The sequence below is a fragment of the Echinops telfairi genome, unplaced genomic scaffold (genome assembly GCF_000313985.2).
Source record: "Echinops telfairi isolate 266 unplaced genomic scaffold, ASM31398v2 ScPeMD7_5;HRSCAF=22, whole genome shotgun sequence".
Taxonomy (NCBI): domain Eukaryota; kingdom Metazoa; phylum Chordata; class Mammalia; order Afrosoricida; family Tenrecidae; genus Echinops; species Echinops telfairi.
Window position 1 is genome coordinate 17,036,417 of NW_022103901.1, and position 17,763 is coordinate 17,054,179.

At 50.4% G+C, this 17,763-nt stretch overlaps 1 protein-coding gene across 1 annotated transcript in view; it reads right to left on the reverse strand.

Annotated features, from left to right (window-relative positions):
- KATNIP (katanin interacting protein) overlaps positions 1 to 6,962 on the reverse strand; it is a 183,927-nt gene extending 176,965 nt beyond the window's left edge. The window contains exons 1-2 of the mRNA XM_045284933.1: positions 6,957 to 6,962; positions 6,719 to 6,774 (exon numbers count right to left, since the gene is read on the reverse strand). Of these exons, the coding sequence (XP_045140868.1) occupies positions 6,719 to 6,774; positions 6,957 to 6,962 (62 nt within the window). The remainder of the gene's footprint in view (positions 1 to 6,718; positions 6,775 to 6,956) is intronic.
- Between the last annotated feature and the right edge of the window lie 10,801 nt (positions 6,963 to 17,763).

Genomic DNA, 17,763 nt, shown 5'->3' on the forward strand with positions numbered 1-17,763 from the left:
CAAGAACAACTTGGAAGGCTACAGTTGCATGAACTTCAATGAGGCAGGGGAAGCAGTCTCCTTATGTGTACACTAGTGATGTCTGAAATGTACAGTCCCGCTGACCTCCGATTGGCCCATGAGCTGAGGACCCAGTAGAGATGGCTGTCAGAAATCGAGGTACTAAATATACCCCCCAGCCCTTCCGAGAAACAAACTCCACCACTCTTGCCGGGATACGCACATGAGAAAAGTGGCAGAGGAGACTAGAGGCGGCTACTGCCAGGTTCTGGAGCAGGTACCTCCACCTGGGGCAGCCCCACTTGGCCCCCGGCCAGCATTTTATGAGATGGCCTTGATCAAAGTGTGCTGCCCTTCTCAGAAAACTGGCCTATCAAACCGGAAATGGCCACTTCCCCATTAATTCTACTTTTAAGAATCTAACCTCCAGCTATACCCATCTGTCACAGGCTTGTCATTAAAGTACATAGAGTAGCAAAAGACTCTTAATACGCTAAATAGTCATCAATTGGGAACTAATCATATACTTATGGACAGGTCCACAATCCTTTATATGCAACCATAAAGCTGATCTGAACTCCCGTGAACTTTACAGTTTTTTAGTTCCACTTACCATGAATATGCATACTTTGCATGAATATGCATACTTTGCTATCATTACATTAAGTGCATTTGGTGACAATGCACTGACCCAGGTTCTACTGGGATGATACTACTTTCTACATTCTAGCAAATGAAACACATTTGGCCCCAAAGGTGCTGAATAAAAACTGTTTCCTTAATTGCCTCCATGAACAACTGCCCCCTTTGCCAAGAGGCCACAAGAACTGGGCGGGGTCCGGCTGCCGTCACTGGATATTTTCATCCGAGACCCCCAGACAAGAGTCCTCGTTCAAATGGGAGAAAGGCAGAAGAGAATGTCAAACTTCCCTAGGATCCCAGACTTTCTGGATCCAGAGAGGCTGGAGGAGCCCCTGAAACAACTGCCATGAGATCATTTTAAATTTGAGAAATCTCTGAAGTCTGCTTTAAACCCAACAATAGCTTAGCTCAGCGGTTCTCAACCTGTGGGTTGCGACCCCCTTGGGGGTCGAACCGCCCTTTCACAGGGTTCGCCCAATTCATAACAGTAGCAAAACTATAGTGATGAAGTAGCAACAAAAACAATTTTATGGTTGGGGGTCACCACAACATGAGGAACTGTATTAAGGGATCGAGGTATTAGGAAGGCTGAGAACCACTGGTTTAGCTTAACATGTCAAGAATGTCAGTGAGCTCTCCAAGACCTATCCAGTGAAGTCAGCCACTCAGAGCATTAGACAGGAACCTCTGAGGTCAACGTTGGGGTCAACGGGCTGACGTTTGCGCAGGTGGAATGCATCTGAAGAGGAGAATGGTGGTGCCGCAGCATGGAGGGCGCCATCAATGTGAAGAAACTGTACACCAGAAACTGTTGGGCTGCTGTTACTCTGCTGTGTCTAAGTCTCAGTAACAAAAGCTAAATGCATTTTTAAAAAGACTCCTTTGTGTCCCTGCTTACAACAGAGGGAGGGCCAGGTGGACATAAACAGGAGGAGTGGCTCAGGGCGCACAGCCCGCCGGGATAGGATCTCCAAGACACATGTGAAGCCTGTTGCGGGTGGGGGTTCGGCGGGTGCAGCCCTCGGGAAACAAAACAAGGTGTACCTCATGCTACCACTGCATTTAAAAACAGGCCTGGGGTAGGCCAGGAGAGACGGGGCATAACCTCCACAGAGCTGCATACCCACAGCGGCATTCTTTCTGGAAGGTTACATTAAAAGTCGATGTCGGTGGTTGCCTCTCAGGAGGGGAGCTGGGGCCTGGCTGTGTGCCCCGAATCCCCGGGGCATTGATTAGGAAGGTCCAGCAGACTCTCTGGGCCTCTCAGCTAGCATTCCAGAGAAGTCCAGCTGACAGAGAGGAGCATCAAGACAAGCAGCGGTGCGGGGACCCAGAGGGGGACGCCGTGTGCGCTCTGTGAGACCAAGAAGGAACAAAGATTGCAGCCTGGATCCCGGACTCACTCCTTTGCTGTGTTGCCCCGGAGTCCTTGCAGCTCCCCCTCTGCTTTGTCAAGCTAAAGGAAGTCTCCAGTCCTTGTCCCGAAAGGCCAGCTTACTATCAGGAAGCATGAATGTGCGAGTGCTCGTGCACATGAAAGGAAGGTGTAACATTTTCTAAGTGGTTGAGTTAAATGACTTTTGTCACTTAACATTTGTCACTTTTACCAAGTGGGCTTAGCAGATAAGTGTGCTGTCAAAAGCATTTTCCAGAACTCTCCAATCAGCTGTGAAAGAAATCTCCAATCAGCTGTGCCCATTGTCACAGGAGGCTCTCCAGGTGGTGCGGGGGAAGGGCCCGGAGCCAGCCTGCCTGAGACACACGCTGGGACACACAGCGAGGGCACTGGAAGGCAGGAGGCAGCTTCTAGTCCAGCTGCAGGCAGGGTGACCCTTCATTAAGAAGTGCAGACCCCTCATCACCTTCTGCCTACAGAAGGGAGTGACAGCCTGTTTGCAGAATTCTAGACAAAGAATGATTAACAGCTAACATAACACCAAACATGTATGGAATGCTTTCTCTAGGCCAAGGCATGTGCTAGGTACTTTCATAGGCTGCCACCTTTAATCCATACCCCAGCTCTCCAACGTGAGGATTCTCAAATGAGAAGCCAGGAGATGCTTTTAGTGCAGATGCTTAACAATATTCCCACCTGGTCAGTAAGAGCACGGGAGCCCAGAACTATGCTCAGGAGCCCAAGGTGCTGTGGGTGCCGGCGGGAACACTGGGAGGTCTGATGATGCCTCTAAAGATGCCTTCCTCCTCTATGGCTTTTTCGGGCCTCCTAACACCCGTGATAAATTGACTTCCTAATGATTTTTGAGTAAACCAATGATCAGAATTTCAAAAGCATTAATAATTCATGACCAAGGGCCATAAACACTATAATCTCCACAGGCAGGAGCCATGAATACTGGTGAGGACCAAGCAGAGAATACTGGTAAGCAGCTGAGCTAAAACCATCTCCTGATTTCAAGCCAACCACGGGAAACGGGTTTCTCAGAAGCGACTGCCCCTCCAGACGTCTTCTCTCCCTCTGGGGTCTCCAGTCCTCCGCACACACTGCCCCGACGGGGGCAGGCCGGCCCTGGACAATGCATAGCAAAGCTTCTTGGGGTCTTCCGTGTGAAGCCCGTGAAGCATGGTTCTGCCTCTTGCTAGCCTCTGACCTTGAGCAGGTCCTCAACCTTCTCTGTGCCTCAGTTTCTCCAGCAGTGAAGCAGCAAATATAATCCCGACCAGACCCTGCGGCTGTGTGTGAAGGTCACAGGCCTGGGGCCCATCTGTGGCTGTACCCGGGACTCACCGCGGGGAGGTGGAAAAAGTCCAAACTGGTTTGGAAAGAGACTTGAAATGTGGGCTATCCTGAAGCTCCAGGCAGTTGCAATGTGCAGCAGACCATGACCTGCTGACCCAATGTCCTTATGTGGGAATGGCACCCTGGAAGTGCCCCGCGGGGGAGGGTGGGCAGCCACACTCAACAGCACCCACTGCTGTTGCTGCCAAGCAGGAATAAGGACTCCGGTTTGTCATCCTCCCTTTTCCCAAAGATGCCAGAAATCCATAGTTTTAGGTGAAACTGCCCAATATTTAAAGGTGAACTATTCATTTTTAAAAATTGTAATAGGGTGTGGATTGGGAAAAACCCAGCCCTGGTCTGAGACTGGCCAGCTGGGGGAGTGCAGCTTTGAGGGCTCCCTGAGGCGTTAGGCCAGGACCACGATCCATGACCATGAGGACCCCCATCCCCACCCCCACAAGCAGCAGGCTCATTCCCAGAGGGCAACTCGGCCACCCAGCCTGGCCATGGCAGAAACACAGCGCATATCCCGGCTGCTTGTCCTAGCCTGCACTGGGCAGGAGACAGACCCTCACAGTGACTGGCATGGCACACACTGCCCACCCAGTGTGAGACGCCCACCCCTGGTCAGTCCAGACTTCAGGGACCAGAGGTGGAAAGGGCGTGCTGGTGCACAGAGGGATGAGGGTCCTGGCAGCTTATTATTTGAGTTTTCATTTGTTCTCGTCTTGTTGCATTTTAGCCAGTGCTATTTTTCAGAGGGCCTGAAGCCATCTGACATATCTCAGGGGTCCACCTGGCTATTGTGAGAGACCGCCTCACCCCTTGTTCTCTCACTTCAAGCACTGTCCAGAAGGAGAGCAATCTGAAACGCTCTCGGCACCGGGCATGCTGGGAGCAGCTGAGAAAGCAGCAATTAGGGGAGTCCTGTTGCCAAGGAGAGAGGTGGGGAGCGAGAGAGGGAGCTATCTCCACGAGCTACCCACCGTCTTCCTGCCTCATTTCCCAGCTAGTTTCTCCACGTCGGAAACGAGGGGGTCAGAGGCCAGGCCAGCTCCCCGGGCTGCATCACCGAGGGAGCCAGAAGCCTGCGGGCCTCGGCACCCCTGACTGCAGGGCTGGGGAAGAACCTTGCAGAGAGAGGATGAGCGTACCTGTTCGTTCCTGCCGCCACGAAACAAGTCCTCCCCGGCTCACTGCTAGCCTGCCCAGCTGGGTGGCCCCTGATCCGAGGGGAGCCCTGGTGAAGGGGTTAAGAGTTGGGCTGCTCACAGCAACGAGAGCGGTTGGCAACCACCAGTCGCTCCACGGGAGCAAGACAGAGGAGTCTTTCGACGACCTAAAGAGTCACCGCTTCGAACTCGCAGGGCAGCTCTACCCTGTCCTGTGGGGGTCACTAGGAGTCGGCATCGACTCGATGGCAGGGAGTTTGGTTTGGGTTGATCAGAGTCCCTCAGCTACCTCCCAGGTAAGTTGATGAAATAAAGCAGAACACCTGCACTGGCTTTCTTGGCCACAGCTGAGAAGGGCATACGAAAGTCACAGGCAAGCACACAAGGTCCTTCGCAGCCCAACCCCAGGCTACCTCGTGAAGCCTGCCCCTAGTCCATGGTCTGGCTGGAAGGTGGCCAGGGCTGCTTCCACAAGCCAAAGGCCCTTTGTCTAAGGTGACCAGATTTTAACATTGGTAAAGCGGGACACCATTGATAAAACTCATCTCCTGGTGAAATAGCCACATGGAAGCCGAAAACCATATACCCTAGCTTGTCATGCATTCTTTCCCAAAACTGGGACTTTTTAAAAACGCCACAGGACGCAGACAAAATTGTTAAAAATTGGGACTGTCCCGCCAAAAGCGGGACGTCTGGTCACCTTACCTTTGTCATGTGTCCCTGGCTCACTGAGCTCAGTCGTGTGGCTCTGGAGGAGCGGCCCTGGCGAGCCTGACCCCAGGTGTGGCAGATCAGCATAATCAAACCCTCCCTCCGCTCCAGCAATGCGTCAGAGTCTAGCCAGCGTCTCTGCATGTTTGCCAAGCTGCTGCACAAGCCAAGCTCTTTCTCTGCTGGGGCAGCTGAAGGGAAAGGCTCTAAGCTAGGATGTGGTGGTCGCCATTGGACTGCGCTGAGGGCAGAGGGAGACCAAGCCTGGCCAGGTTTGAGCCCCCAGGCCCAGTAAGGCCTGGCAAATTGTCTTTCATTCTTGGAATGATGTCCCTTGACAATCAAGAGTCTTCTTAGGTAGGTGGTGAATTTCTTTCGGGATTGGTCAAACACACCTGCACCCATTTGCCACTACATCAGACCCACGTGTAAACAGCCTTGAGTCTCAGGCCTGATCAAGCAGCCCTGCTGTCTGCTCTGTCTCTCTCAACTCAAGGGTTCTGCCTACCTTTCCCCACCCCCCTGCCTTAATGGTTCCTTCCCCTTAACCTTGATTATGCTGCTGACTTGGCCTGGGGAGTGCTCTGCAGCTTTTGAGAGGCAGCCCACCCATTACCTTTCCACCCACGCACTCTTGAGAGGCCTAACACAGCGATGAGATCCCTTTTGTGTGCTAAAACCCCCTTTCTTAATCCCTCTCTACTGTCACATCTCACACTGCGTTGTCCCTTTTGACCACACTGTAAATGGCGTGAGATCATGGCTCTCCCAGCTCTGAGCCCCAGCCTCTGGCCTGGGGCCTAGCACAGAGCAGGAGGGGCTCAGTGTGGCAGGCAGACAAGTGGGCCTCGGTATTTTGCGGCTCTTCCTGTCGGGGTGAGACTTCTTACCACCATTCCTAGAATCTGGGTTGACCAAAAAGAGTGGCGGGAGTGACACGGTGGCAGCTCTTGAACCTGGATTTCTAGGCCTGCTTCTTGGGCTCTGGAAACCCTGAGCCGCTGCAGGAAGAAGCCCAGTGGGCTTGCTGGAGGAGGAGTGAGCCTGTGGTGCAAAGCCCAAAAGCATCCTAGGTGGCACTCAGTCCCCAACGACGCTGAGGTTGGCTGCAGGTGCTTGAGCAAGCCCCGGCTGAGGTCAGGTGATCCTGCCCCTAAATCAGCAGGTCTTCCTGGGCTAACCCGGCCGAAGCTGCTAACCCACAGTCATGACTGTGGTCTGGAGCCACTAAAATGTGGGGTGAGTTGTTACACAGCCGCAGCTAACAGAGACCCTTGGTAGGAGAGCCACAACAAGAGACACTGGGTTGAGAAAGAGTTGCCCATGATGGTCCGTGTCCTTTGTGGGAACCCAGAGAGAGATGAGTGAGGCATCTCGTTCTTTACGGGCCGGTACCCGTGGATCCTTTCTAAGAAAGCTGCCCTCCACCAGCCCTCGGCGGGGACCCACTTACCTCCTTTTTCTCCCGTGAACAGGAGCGGCTTCTCTCAGCCTTTCGCAGAGCCTGACCTGCAGTGATTCAAACGTAGAAACAGGTTAAGGCTGTTTGAGAAAAGCTAGTTCATCACTGCTTCAGCTTCTTATTTGCAAACTGAATCGATGGGGCCAATCATAATTTTAAGGAAATGCAGCCTATTATTCTAACGGGGAGATGGCACACTTTGGATGCAGACCAGAGCCAATTCACACACTCGCATTGTGGGTCCATAATGAAGAGAACGCCGCCCTTTAATTTGGAACATTATCTGCAATCTGCAAGAGCCGCAGAAGGCAGTTTTCTCAGTCAACTTACCTTTTCATTAAACTGTTTGAAATGACAGGACCACCAAAAACCACCCTCCACCGTGTGCATCACATGACCTTAGACGAGTGCAGCCCAGGGGGCCCGCCACACCCCAGACTCACCACAGAGTGAGGGTGCAGACGTGAATTAGTGGTAATGGCCAGCATTACACAGAATGGGCAATTTCAGAGCGAATTGTTGCTTTTCTCGGGAAAACTGGAGCACTAACGTTTGAAGGTGTGCATAAATTCAATAGATGGGCATCATCCGTGTTTAAATATGCTATTCCACATGCAGTTCTCACAACTTTTATGGACATGGCCATTATAAAAAGATTCTCTGATGGAAAATTAATGGGTTGCCTGGGCTTTCATGTGGAAGATGGGAGCGCCACTGCGAGCTGTCAGCGTGACTTCTCACTTGTCCATCGTCACGCTCAGGTGGCCACTGGTGAGACGGAGCCACTGCCACCACCATATGCCCCACCCATGGAGAGTACTCGAGAGGGCAGGAGCGACAAGGCTTAGTGACACCCCAGGGGAGTCAAAGAAGGAAGAGGTAGCGTTTGTCCTTGGATGTGGTCACTGCCGTGGGTGGGACACAGCTGATGATAAGGTCCAGTCAGAGGAAGATGGTCTTTCCAAGAGAGTGAGCAATGGGGGTGAGTGAGGGTCCAAGGATGGACATCTAGCAATGTCCACCTTTGGGGGTCAACACAGAAAAGGGTGTCCAGAAAAGGCAACCATTTGCAGGCCAGCCTGCCCTGGTTCTGTGAGGCAGAGGAGGAGGGGCAGAGCAGGGCCTTCTTTGTGTGTGAGCTCCAAAGCAGGGAGTGGCCAGCTGCCTGGGGATACACTAACAAAGGAGGCCAGGAGGCCGAGAAAGAAGGGCCTGATCTTGACACAGAGGGCGGACAAACGGCCTGTGCATCCCCTGTGGTGGTGGTTGGGTTGTGTGCCAGAGACACCACTCACGTCATTCCTGTGTGTGCACCTATGTTCTCGCTCCCTCCTTCCCGGGCCTTAAGACAAAGAAAAAGCACTGAGGATGCGGGGCTGAGGAGGAGCCCAGTACTTGGGGATCAGGGCTGATTGGCTCCTCTGCTCAAAACTGCCTGATGAGGATGTGCTGCAGGAGTGGCTCAAGTGGGGCAGATAAAGACCTCCCACCTGCCCGAGCTAGCAGCCAGAGGGTTTCCCAATGGGCTCTAAACAACCAGGTGGCCTGGAGCTGGAAAGGGGCAGAGCTGGTCAGAGGTCCGGTTTCCTGACAGACCCTGGCAGCAGAAGCCATGCTGAGGAATGTCAGATGCCAGCAGGGTAAAGTAGGGACCAGGGTAGGAACCAGTCCAGGGGCAAGCAGGACAACCCCCTGGCTCGCTCGCTGAGGCCCGTCCTCAGCCAGACACGTGTCCAGGGACCCAGGCCAGTGGATGGCCAACCCATTATGGGGCCTGTAATCACAGGGTTTCTCTGGACCATAATCTCCTCTTTTTCAGATAAACATTTTTCAGCTGAGCTGAATCACCTCATTCTGCTTTCAGCTCTACAACTTAAGTTACAACAATACAGGGCAGTAAACAAAAATGAGAGTGGATCATAAAAACAAAATATTAATAGAAAAAACAGAGCTTAACTCCTGGAATTTGAAAGCAAACTTCTCTTGTGGAATTAATTGAATGCCTCTTTATTCATTAAAGAGAAAATAATTTGCTTATTTTCCCACTAAGATAATTGGCTCTAATGACGTGCATGTGTTATCTGAACGCCCCAGCAGCCCAAGACCTCACCCTACTGGGCCTCTTTCCAGGTGGCTTGAAGCGGAGACAGTCCCTCCTTTCTCTCGGAGGACAGACCCTCCCTTCTCTCGGAGGACAGAAGGCGGGGTCTTAACCAAGTTACACTTGCCTATCGACTGCACTTGTGACTTCCCACCTATGTCTCATTTATTTCTCACAACAACTCGGGGAGGGAGGTGGGAGAAGGTGACATTAATATCAATATATGCAGCCTGCAAAATTATGGGGGTGTTCCTCTTCATTTTGCAAGGTGACCTGCCTGTTTAGGCTGCGAGGCAATAAATAAAGCCGCACGTAAATGACACCTGTGTACTTCCCTTGGCAGAGCAGATGTGTGCCTGGGGAAAAGAACAAAAGAAGTACAGGCCTTGAATTGGTGTCAGTATAACAGGCTCTCCCACTTCGGATTTCAGAGGGGTGTCCCTGCACGGAGGATTTACTTTCAGTGGGGAGACAATTCTGACATTTCGGTTTTACTTTGCTCTCCGTGCAGATAATGCTATTCATCACCACCATTTAGAGGGGTCACATCTGCCTTGAATGCTACTTTCTGAAGTCATCAGGCAGGAGAAAATCAGAGTCAAAATTACCCTTGAAAAGGAGCCTTAGACCATCTATAGGACACAAGTTTTACAGCCACTGCTGCAGAGTAATATGCATGGATATCTGTCACGTGTGTGTTTGTGTGTGTGCGCGCATGCCTATGTAAAATGTAATTTCATGGTATTTCTGATTAAGCTATTCATATTGCAATTACTTCCTTTATTTTTTGCCTTAGGGTGGGTGGAGGGGGTGGTGGTGGCAGGAATCAGGCAGTGAGTTCATGAAAGTTAAATGCTTGCTTGGATGGTAAATGCAACTCTACCCTAGCAGGCACCTGCACTGCACCAGCTCTGGGGCCCGGGCATCAAATACATCCACAAATGCCAGTCCTATAGATCAAAGCTTCTTAAACTGCAAGGCATGACCCCAGGTCAAGTCATGTGACTGAATGTGGGGGCCGAGAAAAACTGGGCAACAGTAAAAGGTTTCTGAAAGCGCAATGACTAAAAGCTAATTCAAAAGCAAACGTGAAGTGAATCTTAGTGGTTCCTGGCAGTGCTTGCCCAGGTTGCAAACTTGATTCTCTGGTGAAAAGGGGTCATGAGTGGAAACAGTTTACATTTACAAAGCCCTGCATTTTGATTTGGGCAGGGAGGAGGGTAGAGGCAACGACACATACTTTTTCTATAAAGAGCCAGGTGTTTTTTGTTTTTCTTTTTTAATTTGCAGATCAGGTCCTAAGACCATAAGATAGTGCAACTTCTCATCTCTCCCTTGCAGCACAAAAGCAGACAATTGGCAATATGCAAACAGGCCTGGTTGCGATCCAATAAAACTTTATTTACAAAAACAGACAGTGGGCCAGAGCCTGGGCTGTAGCTCGCTAACTCTTGTTTTAGATAGACATTATTATTCTCTCCGCAGGAACATGCTAAAGAATAACCAAGAAACAAGTAAACTGAGGCTGCGCAATTGGGTTGTTTTTTCAGGGTCAAACACTGTATTTTCACCATAACCATCACCATCATCAGTACCATTATCACTGTCACCATCTTTGGTACAGTGTACTCTGTGCCAGGCTCCCAGCAAAGGATTTGACAAGCATCCACTTGGCTACTCCTCACAGCTACCCTATGGAATAAGGTACTGTCCTCCACTTATACTAAGCTTCAAAAAGTCAGGGAGCCTGTCCTCTAGAACACCCCTGGCGAAAGGAGAAACCTTGATTTGAATCCAGGCAGTTTTGTCTGAAGCTTGACTTGGAAGCTGGAATCCCTACAGGGCCCTCAGGTGGTCAAGAGACCAGCTCAAGAAAGCCAGAATGTGCTGGGAAGGGAGTTTGATTTAACGAACTCTTTCAGTGACCCAGTGTTGTAATATGTACTTTCATTTAAGAGCAATGCATATGTCGGCATGAGAAGAAAATTATTCCCCAACAGTCAGAGAAAATGGCATGCCTACATTGCCAGGTGGATCCATGAGCAGATCTGGAATATGGCCAAGGGCACAAAATATCCAGTGGTGAGGCAGGCTGGGCAGCAAACGGTCCTTCCTGTCGTCCATGTGGATGCAATGCTCAGCCATGGCAAAGAAGCACTGGACGCTGAAAAGTAAAGGTGACTCCAGGAAAACCCTGTAGGCCAGTGGTTCTCAACCTGTGGGTCTCAACCCTTTTGGGGGTCGAATGACCCTTTCACAGGGGTCACCCAATTCGTAACAGTAGCAAAATGACAGTAATGAAGTAGCAACGAAAACAATTGTATGGTTGGGGGGGAGTCACCACAACAAGAGGAACCGTATTCAAGGGTCACGGCATGAGGGAGGTTGAACCACTGCTATAGGCAAAGTGGTTCAGGCAGGGCCTGCCCATCACAGAGGAGTCTCCAACCATCAACTTGTTTCTGCTCAGTGAGGGGCCCTGCTGGTGGGTATAGTGGTTACATGTTGGGCTGCTGACCACAGGTCCTAAGTTTGAAACCACCAGCCGCTCTGAGGGAGAAAGATGAGGCTTTCTATTCCCCTAAAGAGTTCCAGTCTTAGAAACCTACAGGACCCTGTCCTATAGGGTCGCTGAGTTGGAATCGACTTGATGGCGGCAAGTTAGTTTTCCCCAGCAGGGCGATGCGTCTTCCGTTTAGTTATCTCTCCTGCGGTCTAACTGTGAGGGCTCAGACTGCTCTTCTTTTCTGTGCCCATGGACAAATGATAAACAGCCTCCCGAGATACCATTTTCTAGCACTTATCAGATTGGCCAAAAGCCAGAGCGTTGACAATACACTGCTGGCAGAGCCTGGGCCGCGGGCACTTGAGAGCCCGGCTGGGAGAAGCGCAAACGACATCCTCAAAAGCAGCCTCACACCATCACCTCTAGGAATGTCCTGCGAAGCAGCACCTCCACAAACAGGAAACCAACAGACACCTAAGGTGTTGGCCGTATCACAATGTGTACCCAGTGCATTTGGAAATCAAGTCCTTCAGTGGGGGACTGGCTGCCGGAACAAGGGGGCTCCATGCAGGGGATAGAAGAGTATTAAGCTGGGGGAAAGCAGCAGCAAGTTCCTTACAGAGCCTGTGAGAAGGCCATAGATTACATGGGGAAAAATCAGAGAGCAGAAAATACATTTGCATTTGATTGTCGTGTTGGCCAAGTCTATTGAAAGCACCGTGGACTGCTGGAAGAACCACCATAGCTTTCTTGGAAGAGGAACCTGCCAGAATACTCTTCAGAGGCAAGGATGGTGCGTCTTTGACTCACATACTTCGGACATGTTATGGTGAGGGACTGGTCACTGGAAAAGACTATCATGCGTGGTAAAGTAGAAAGAAGGTCAGCAAAAAAAAAACAAAACAAGAGGAAAACATAACCATTGTGGGGATGGTACAGGACCAGCTGATGCAAGAAAAACCAGGAGGAGCAAGGAGCCTGGTGAAGTAGTGGTTACTCGTGGGACTGCGGTCTGTCACATCAGGAGTTTGAAACCACCAGCAGCTCCCGGTGAAGTAATGAAGACAGAGCTTCCCACTCCCGTAAAGAGTGATGGTCTCAGAACAGCCTCCCACCCCCAACCCCAGGGGCAGTCCTATCCTGCCCTACTGGGCAGAACTTGGCATGGACTCGATGGCCGTGAGGGGAGGGCACAAGCAGGAGAGAGACTCTTTTAACTTTTTCTTTCTTACCGGTTTTCTTTTTGAAAGAGCTGGGTTTATTTCCCACTTTAAAACAACAACTACATTAAACGGAAGTGATTAAGTATCCAGAAGGCTGGTTCAACTTCTTTGACATGAGAAATGCTGTAGGTTCCCCCCCATCCCACCCTAACCCTTCCCCCCACCCCCAAGGCCCACAAGGGGGTGGTCTGTCAGAACCCTCACAAGCCTCAGGACCGCGAAGCTGGCCGGGGACAGAACACTGTCTTTTCCGAGGACAAAGGGCCTTTTCTGAAGGGCTTGGTCCATAACGTGCGAGGGCGGAGAAGAATGAAGTGAGGGCTGAAGATGGTTTCTGGACATTGAAACAACGGCCGCTGTGTCTCCCAGCTCAGCCAAGAGGCTACCGGGGACCTGCTCATTTATTTGCAGGCAGACAAGCTGAGAGTGGAAATGGGAGCAGAACGGATCATTGGGGCCTGCCCACAAGGTCGTGGGGAAGTCGAGGTTTCACTTAGATGGGATTCCACTTGGGCCTCCTGAGTGCAGCCCACCACCGGGCACTTCCTTTAGGGGGAGCGCTCAGGGTTTCCTGGCGCAGGCCACCAAGTGGCAGAGCACCGAAGAGATGTGCCCAGGGTCACAGAGCAGGAAAAGGAAGAAGTGAACTTAGAAACCTGTCCGTCTGACTGCCCGCTGGGTGCTGGGGCGCTGATCATGAACTTAAAGGGATTGGAGGCTATTAGGATCCCCAACTGTCTTCTGCTCTCAGGCTGCCTACCTGCCCTTCCAAGTCCAGCCGCAGCCCTCTCCCCACTTCCCTCTGGAATCTTGACTGACTTTTACCTGGGGGCTGACATGCACACAAGTTGGCTAAGGGAGGCCCTGGCAGAGTCACGTGGTCTTGTGGGGACCAGGCAGGAATGCAGGCCTTGTTCACAGAGTGATGTTCCGAGAGAAGCTGCGAGGCCAGTTTTAAGAGCAGGCTTCTCATTTTTGTTTTTGTTTTTAAATGCTGTCAAGAAATTTAACAAAAGAAAACAAAACATTGGAAGCGCTGTGCAGGCCCCTATAAAGCTAGTCTGTAGTTTCCAACCTGGTAACTAGACAAGAGGGCTACATGCTCTCCGGCTTCTCTCCTTGTTTCTCCAGCGCAGTGCCAGGGACCCCTCCTGGGGGTCTCTTTAAAGAAATTCCATCAGGAGAACAGAAATCCACCAGACAAAGAACAGGCCTGGGGAACACCAGGCCCCTCTGTGCCTCCAGCTTGGCTCTGGACCCTCGGGTTACACTCTGCCTTCTGGAAGCATGAAACAATATCCCTGTCATTCTTTCTTTGCATTTTCTGTGTAAATCGAATTTCCGGGGCCTAGTTCGCTGCCAAATTACCTGAGAAAAACAAGTCACGCTAAGATCCTCTTTGCTTTCCCAAATCCAAACAACAGCTGGCAGCTAGAAATAGTTATTTATAACTTGCACACCGATTCGTGCGTTTGCTCAGTTTAGCATTGCTTAGCTATGCGCACTCTGGCTGGCCTCCCAATTAGATGGGAACCCAAGGACAGTGCTGTGCAGAGCCAAGAGGGTTGGCTCTGGGTCCATGGCCAGCCACTCATTACCTGCTTGGGGATCCTAATAGCCCCCAATCCCTTTAAGTTCACGATCAGGGTTAAGACTCAAAACAGACAAACAAACAAAACCCAAACCCAGCTGTGGAGTCGATTCCAACACTGCAGGGCAGAGAAGAGCTGCCCCTTGGAGCTGCCAAGGCTGCAACCTTTCTGGAGGCAAACAGCCACATCGTTCTTCCTTCGGAGCAGCTGGTGGGCTTGAACTGCCGACCTTTCTGATGGCAATTGAGCACATTTTAACTACTGTGCCTCCAGGGTAAAAAGACTTACAGCAGTAGGAAGTGAATTGCTCCTGGCCCACGAGCCATGACTGTCCAAGGGTTCTATTGGATTCTGCCTTCAAAAATAGATCCTGCATCCATACCATACTCTCCTCCACCCTCCCAGTCCCTCTCCAGGCCCATCATCTCTTAATGCAGCGGCTCTCAACCTGTGGGTTGCGACCCCTTTGGAGGTTGAACGACCCTTTCACAGGGGTTGCCTGATTCATAACAGTAGCAAAATTACAGTGAAGATGTAGCAATGAAAATAATTTTATGGTTGTGGGGAGGGGGTCACCATAACATGAGGAACTGTATTAAAGGCTCACGGCATTAGGATAGTTGAGAACCACTGTCTTAATGGGTGCCTTCAGAATGTGAGCACCCACACTTGTACCTATCACCCCCTTTTCAGAAAACAAAATTACTCAGAGGCCCCTGGCAATTAAAAAAAACTAGCCCAGGGTAAAGTGTAAGTATGTGCTTTTGCAGCCCCCACCCCTGGGTTGTTCCGGCACTCCCCTGAAGTGGTATCCCTCACCTGGAGAACCACTGACCTCGTAGGTGACTGTGTCTCCATTCTGGCCTGCCTGGTCTCCCTGCAATCATCTATACATAGGGCCTCATCACTCACCTGCGTGACTTTCCAGTGACTCCCTGCAGGCTGAAGAGTCCAAAGGACCACACCATGTCCCCTTGCTCAGGCTCAGCCCCCTGCAAGCCCACCAGCCTGGCTTCTACCCCTTCCCTCGTTGCCATCGAGTCCATTGTGACTACCGGTCAGGGTAGAACTGGCCCTGTAGGCTTCCTCTGAGACTGTAATTCTTGATGGGAGTAGAAAGCCTCATCTTTCTCCCAAAGAGCTGCTGGTGATTTTGAACAGCTGACCTTACAGTTAGCAGCCTGATGTGTAACCACTACGGCTATTTCCCGCCTCATGCCCCACCCCGTGATCTACAATCCCTTATTCCTCTCTATCCCAGGGGCCCCTACCTTCTGGGTTCCTCCTTCCTGAAGAAGTGTTCCCATTGTTCTATGAATCACCCAAACCGAACTCACCACCATAGAGGTGGCTCCTACTCACAGCGACCCGGCAGGGCAGAGTAGAACAGTCCCTGTGAGTCTCCAGCACAGTAACTCCTTACAGGAGTAGAAAGCCTGGTCTTTCTCCATAGCCCCTTCCTATCAATCAGCGCTTAAAGAGACCTACCCTCTCCTAGAGAACTAGGACCTCGAGATCCTACTTTAATATTCGGTTTGGTGCTTGTCTGATTTTTTAATTTGTGTTTGTTTGTGGTTGGCTTCCCTACAAATAGGAGCCCTGAAGGCACATTGGGTCAGTGCTCACTTTCCAAGCAGAAGGCTGGGGGATCGAATCCACCAGCCACTCTGTGGGAGAAAGATGTGTCAGTCTGCTCCCGTGATGATTTACAGACTTGGAAACCCCACAGGGGCTGTTCTACTCTGTTCTATAGGGTCATTCTATAGGGTCACTATGAGTTAGAATTGGCTCTATGGCAGTGGGCGTGGTTTGTTTTTTTTACCCCATTAAATATTCACTCTGAGGATTTGTCTGGCGGTTTCACCACTGAATTCCCCAAGCCTAGAACGCTGTCTGAGATGAACAAGCACTAGCAGACAGTTCTGAAATTGATGAGCCACTGAATGAATGGGTTTCTGAATGGACGTAAGGGAGAGAGCCATAATAAGGAGCTGCAGTAAAGACTTCATGTGCTACTCTGACCCTCCTCACACCTACACAGCCACACTTCTTCTGGGATGGTGAAATAAAAGATGATGAAGTAAGTTTAATACTCCATTGGAGATAATTGGATAATATTGATTTTCCTCTCTCCCCTTTGAAACAGTAAAGAGAAGTAAGTGCTGCACTCTGTAATTGATGCAGTGGCTCCTGGATCAAGACACTGCCCAGACTGAAATGGACTCTGGTCAGCCTCAGTCTCCATCACACAGCACCCCACCCCATCTCCACTGCGCCCAGCTCCCCAGAGTCCAAATCTGGGGACTGCAGTTGTGAACATGTGTGCCCATGTCCTGAGTAGTTCCCTAAGTAATCATTCCAAAATTAAATAATAGTCTAAACTTAAAATGAAGTAAGAATTACACCTGTTTGTTTTCCTAATCAACCCCATAATCAGTAGTATGACCAGTGACTTCTGTGTGGGCATTGTAATGACTTATTGAACCAAGTGGAACAGAGAGCCTGGGGAAGGGCAGTTGGCACCAGAATTGGTAGAGGAGGTTAGAGAACGGAGGTCTGTCTGACCTCCGCCTTGAGGACCCCGCCTCTGGCAGATGTTTGATACTCCTTCCCTCTGGTGAAGGAGCCCAGGTGACCGAGTGGGGCTTGCACTGGGTGGCTAACCACAAGGTCAGTTGTTTGAAACCACGCCCTTGGAGAGTTTAGTCTTAGAAACCCACAGGGCAGTTCTACCCTGTCCTGTACGGTCACTGTGAGTCAGAATTGACAAGATGGCAGTGAGTTTGATTGGTTACATATAACCGCAAGATCAGCAGTTCAAAACCACCAGCTGCTCCTTGGGGAAAAGATGAGGCTTTCTTCTCCCATAAAGAGTTATAGTCTTGGAACTGGCCACTGGGCCAGTTCTACCCTGCACAATAGGGTTGCCATGGGTCAGAACTGACTCGATGACAGGGGATCAATTTGGATTTCTTTTGTTTTTGTTTTGTTTTGTTTTTTTCAGTGTAGTCAAAAGTCATACTGACAATGGACCCTGTTTAGTTTGTTTTTTTTTTGCAGGTAGAAATCATATTTTCCCAGGACCAAGTAATGAAGAGAATCTTATTTTCTTATCAAATGGACTTAGCATCCTTGTCAAAAATCAGCTGACCATTGATGTGTGGATTTATTTCTGGGCTCCCAATTCTATTCCATTCATTTATGTGCCTATTTTTTACAGCAGGGCTGGGCTCTTTTGATCACTACAACTATAGAGCAGCATTTCCCAAAATACATGGGGTGATACTACCGGCTAGGGGGACTGCAAAAGCAGATACCTACACTGTATCCTAGCTTATGGGCTATAGTATACAAGTTTTTAACTGCTGGGGTGTGGTGTTGTTGATTTTTTTACCCCGAAAATGGGGGCAGGACAGTAAATAAGGATAGCAACCTATGCTATATAGCATGTTTTAAAATCACTAAGGACAGCCTCTTCTCAGCCACTGCCATGGGCAGGCCTTTTTCTGGTCCTCAGGGTCTCAGTCCCAGGGTCTCAGAAGGTGATTAACCTCTGTCCTGTTTCGACTATGTTACATCACTCTTTCAGTGCTGCTCATAAATGCCACTCTGCC